This window comes from Myotis brandtii, unplaced genomic scaffold (genome assembly GCF_000412655.1).
Source record: "Myotis brandtii unplaced genomic scaffold, ASM41265v1 scaffold181, whole genome shotgun sequence".
In the NCBI taxonomy this organism is placed as follows: Eukaryota; Metazoa; Chordata; class Mammalia; order Chiroptera; family Vespertilionidae; genus Myotis; species Myotis brandtii.
Window position 1 is genome coordinate 1963847 of NW_005356712.1, and position 4993 is coordinate 1968839.

Here is a 4993-nt window from a genome sequence, read left to right on the forward strand (position 1 = left end):
CAGTATGCACAGAGGACGCCGGCTGTGGGTGTGAACACCGTGCCACGGGACCTTTATTAGGACAGACCCGTGTGTTGTTCAGGCTGGAAATCAGGCCCCGGGATGGCTCTGCTTAGCTGTGAACCAAGAAGCTAGCAGGCGTGGCCGCTGGGTGCGGGGTGCCGGGTCCCAGGATGCGGGAGGACATCAGAGCTGCTCCCCTCCGACCTGGGTGTCCTGGGCAGAGGCTGGCTGCTCGGACTGAGCTGGGCTGGTGGTGGGTCCCTGGATTGGGGTTTTCCCGGTGGGCGTTCCCGCCCGGATGTGGAGAAATGGCCTTGGGGTTCGCCGAGCCCGCTGGGCTGATGTGGTAGATTCTGTTAGGTGCTCGGCTCACGACTGCTGGAGGAAACAGCTGAGAATAGGGAGAGAAACGATACAGCACGGAAGTCCTCAGGCACAGTCCGGGCCAGAAAGCACTCCTGAGAGATTGCGGGGCGTGGGTTCAGACAGCTCTGAACCCCTCCCTCCACGCTGCCAAGAACACGCAGGCCACACCCCATTCTACAGACAGTAGGACTGAGACCCGAGACCCACTCCGCTCAATCCAGACACACACACAGGCTCATCTCGTTAAAAGATGAGGCACAGCTCTTCTTGGCCAGAGAAGAGGGATTACAGTCTTCTTTCTCTCACTTTTTTCTCCCAAGGAGTTGTGACTTTTTAATAGAAGTTGGTTCGTGTGCAGGCATTTTATTCCTCAATTAATTTCCATCTAAATGAGGTTTTCCCGGAGTTAACCAGTGTTTCAGTTCCATTGGAGCTTAATTTGTATGACTGAAGCCTGCGTTGCTGCCAGTTCCAATTTGCTCGGCGATTCTCGCTGTCATTACCTGGGTGATACGCTCCCACGCAGGCGGCCGCACCCGGAGCTGGGAGGTGGGCCGATTTCATAGAGCCATGCTGGGGCGGGTGTAGTCCTTCTCCTCTCCTTTCCTCTCCTCTCCTCTCCCCTCCCAACACCACTCGATAAATAGGAAATAAATTATTAAATAAGCCAAGTTCTGATAAGGGATCCCATCATGGTATTTAGAATGCAAAACGATCACCACTAAAAAAACAAAAAAAAACATCAAAAAAGAAAAACAAACAAGCAAACAAAAGACAATAGCCACAGACAGAGGGGAGCAGACAGGCAGCCGCCTGGGCCCCCTGGTGCAGAGGGAGGGAGGGGTTCAGGAAGCTTTGCTGGAAACACTTAGCATCCCCCCCACCCCCCACGGGACTCAGGTGGCCAATGTAGGAGGGACAAGTGTGAAGGAAACCTGTAGGTTTTAAAAAAAATTTTTATGAGACAAAATTTTATATTCAGCTGAAGAGAAACACAAGATACGTGCCAGGAGACCACTTTGGATATCCGGGGGGAGAATGTGGCAGAAGCAGCGACAGAAGTGGCCCTTGAGGAGAAAATGCGTTCGAACCCTTGGCCGCACCCTGAATTCTGGCCTCTTCAAGCAAACCCCTGGGAAAGACATGTCCGAGGGAATGAGGGATGGGGCTCTCCGGCCCTGTGTCCTTCAAACATCTTGATTTCCTGTTGCTTCTGAAAGACCAACTTCCCTTCAGAGACGGGGAGCAGCACAGGATGCAGTCGCCCAGGTGGACCCCGAGCCTGGGTGGCTCTGACCAGGGGCTTTTCCCTCTCAGCCCAGGGCACCCACACTGCCTCAGGCTCCGCTCGGATGAAGAACCTCCTCCCCGTGTCCCAGGCTGCGTCCCTTTTTTCTCTGTGTCTCGGGAACTCGCTCTGCCTTTGAGAACTGCCCAGGCCTCGGCGAACATGGAGATGGACTCGCAGACTCTCTCCCACTTCTCCACGTGGGAACTGGCCCCGGAAAGGGCGCGGGCGCCCAGTGAACCCCGCAGCAGGGGGCCAGGGCTTCAGGTGTTGGGCCTCAAGCCTTGTCTCCCTCCCCTTTCCGCTCTGCCTGTGAGGTTCCAGCATCCGCCTCATTCCCTGGAAGCGGCAGAGCAGCAGGATGCCGGGGAGTGTGAGGACAGGAGCAGCACACCCAGTGAGAGGAGCCCCAGGGGCACTGCGCAGCCTCCTGCCGCGTTCCCAGGCCTGGGCGAAGGCAGGTGAGTCACATTGCCAGGGAAACGCCAGGGCAACGCCAGGGCTGTGGCAAAATCTCACCAAACCAGCGCTGAGCCAGGCCAGCGACCATCCCGGGCCGGCAAGGTGACTGTGGGAGGGGAGCCGTCTCCAGCCAGAGACCCCCGCTGGCTGGGCCGAGGAGGCTGGCAGGGCCTCTGGGTCCCGGGTCCCAGGATGGGTTCTGAGGTGACCTTGGGGGGGACCCCTAGCTGCTCATTTTACTCCCTCCCCAGTTTCAGAAACAGCTTTGTTCTCTCTCCTGACAGAGTGCAGCAAGAGGTCACAGGAGGCCTTTGCTTGGGGCGGGGGTGTCTGCCGGGATGACTGGCACCTGGGCAGAAAGGACAGAGCGGTCTCAGGACGGGAGGAATGAGCCACGCCTGTCGGAAGTGGGGTCACTCACAGGAAGCCAGCCGGGTGCTACGGGGACGCCCAGTGATCCTGCCACGAGCAGGTGCCCCGGGGCAGGGTGAGGCGAGGTGTGCACGTTCCCGGCCTCTTCCAGGATCTGAGCGCCCCGTCAGCTCCAAGGGCCACCCCAGCTACCACTCCTAGTGAACCCCGGGGCGTCCAACCTCCAGGGCCTCCCAGACACAGGCAGCCGCCCGAGTCCACACGACGGGGGCTGGGCGGCCACCATGCCTGGCACCACCCGCCCCCCATCAGTGCCTTTCAGGGGCCCCGACTCCGACCGCGGCGTTCCCTTCCAGCCAACGTCAGACTCCAGCCCCCACATGAGCTGTGACTCACTGTCAAGCCAGCGCCTCAGCTCAGAAGCTTCTGAGCCACTGACTTGGTGGGCAGGGGCGGGGGCTGAGGAATGAACCTTGGGGCTCGGAGCTCAGGGGTCTCACTTTCAGGGCAGAAGCCAACATCCCCACCCCCCTCCGCCTCTCAAATCCCATCCAGAGAGACACTAGGGGAAAGGAGTGAGATGCACAGAAATACTTTAGAAAACCCTTCCTCCCCCCACACATACACACACAGCCTCTCCATATAAATAAATAAATAGGGAATACTGCCGATGGTGGCGCAGCGAGATCGCATCACATAAATAAATAAACATAAATACGTAAAATAAATAAAAGGCTGCTGGCGGCCAGGCCAGGCGGTCCCCTGGGCCTCTCGCTTCTTCCTAAGGAGGCGCCGTGGCTCCGGGAGCCTCAGTCTCCGTGAAGGGGGTGGCGTCCAGCGGGGCTCCGGGTGGGGAAGAGGGTTATTTACAGTTGCTGTACATGCCCTCCCGGCACCTGCCATCCTGCCTCTGTGGTGACAGCATTGGCATCCGTAGGTCTTGGCGGGCGGGGGCCGGGCCTGGGCCAGAGGCGTCCTGGGAGGCCAGGTCCTTGCGCTGCCCGAAGGGTGCAGGGTTTGGGGGGTCGCAGGGCAGCTTCTGGCCCCTCAGGCTGAGGTGATGGGAAAGACTGGTGAGGGAGGGTTGTTGCTTCAGAAAAAACACGTTTTTCTTCCAAATGTTTTCCCTGCGGCGTGAGGGGTAAAGGATGCTGGTCCCCGCTTCCCCACAGCTGAGAGCGGTCCCTTGCTCTCCCCATGTCCTGTCCCGCTGCTGTGGCCACCACACACGGGAACCCGCCCACCAGGCTCCGGAGAGCCGGTCGGCTGGCGAGGGGCTGCCCGGAGTTTATTTCAGGATCCTCTCTCACCCCATCCGCTGCCTTCTGTGCACGAAGCAGCTGCTGGTGTTTGTGTGTTAGAGATCAGCTTACCCACTGCCCAGCCCTGGGCAGGGGACAGGGGCGGAGGGCAGAGTGGGGTGGGGCTTCCTCCACTGACAAGGAACTTCAGAAGCCACGGGCAGCCTTGGGCACGGAGCACCCCAGACCCCCAGGCTCTCTGGATTTGGGTCTTTCCCCCAAACTTGAGCTGCTATGCCCCATCCTAGCAAAATTCCTGAGAGGCAAAGGGGGAGGCGTAGGCCGAGGTGGGTACTCAGCTGCACTGGGCAGGATCCAGGGTGTGGCCGTCTGGGGGAGGGGAGGGGGCAGGCAGGCGCCAACCGGAGGGCAAGGCCCGACGGGCTGGCGCTGGGGGATGGGAGCTGACCATGGCACTGGGGAATGTTCAGCAGATGGTCCCATGGAATTAAGCTGGTGCCAGCTGGTGGGGCTGTGGCCCTGCTTCCTGCCTATCTGTTGTGTCCTTTCCCGGGAGGTTGCCGGTCCCTGCGAACAGCCCAGAGGCATTGTGGGTGAGCCAGGGTGGCCTCTCGTGCTAGAACCTGCTGGGCCCCTTCTCCTGACCTGCGGGGGCACTGGAGCCGCAGGCCCTTCCTCTGTGTCTGCATCCCTGGGCAGAGGACCCTCCTCCCAACTGAACGCCCGCGTCCCTGCTCACACACGGCCCTTCTAGGACTCAACAGCCTCTAGCCTTTGCTCTGGCCAGTTTGGGGGTGAAAGGCCTGACCCTCTCCTGGAGCTGAAGTGCCCTTGGTCTCTTCTCTTGCCCCCCACCCCACGCCCACCCCCACGAGGGATCCGTAACCCTGAGCCAGGAGCCGGCTTGAGGGCAGGGTGATGTCGCCCTGCATCCTGGGAGCAGGTGTCAGTGGAGCCATCTCTGCATTCCCCTGGCCAGGCCCAAACGCTGGAGTCATGGCCCCGCTGCTGCTTGCAAAGCCTTGAGGGGTGTGTGCCAACAGGGTGGTCTCTCCATAGGTCCAGGCTTGAGTTGAACCCAGGGTGGCGCTGGTGGAGGCTCCTCGCAGCTGGACATAGAGGCCGACCCCTCTTTTCCTCTTCCCAGGAGCTCAGGAAGGACAGGGTCCAGGAGCCCTCAATGTCTGTCACCAAGAAGGCAGGGTGGGCAGGGAGGGGGGCTGGCCGAGGGCAGGGCCCG

At 60.3% G+C, this 4993-nt stretch overlaps 1 protein-coding gene and 1 long non-coding RNA gene across 2 annotated transcripts in view; one reads left to right on the plus strand and one right to left on the minus strand.

The window, feature by feature from the left end:
• Positions 1 to 4987, plus strand: part of LOC106725688 — an 89493-nt gene extending 84506 nt beyond the window's left edge. The window contains exon 4 of the long non-coding RNA XR_001361615.1: positions 1352 to 4987. This is a non-coding gene — a long non-coding RNA (uncharacterized LOC106725688). The remainder of the gene's footprint in view (positions 1 to 1351) is intronic.
• Positions 24 to 4993, minus strand: part of SRRM4 (serine/arginine repetitive matrix 4) — a 143119-nt gene continuing 138149 nt past the window's right edge. The window contains exon 13 of the mRNA XM_014537691.1: positions 24 to 394. Coding sequence (XP_014393177.1) covers positions 373 to 394 — 22 coding nt within the window. The 3' untranslated portion in view covers positions 24 to 372. The remainder of the gene's footprint in view (positions 395 to 4993) is intronic.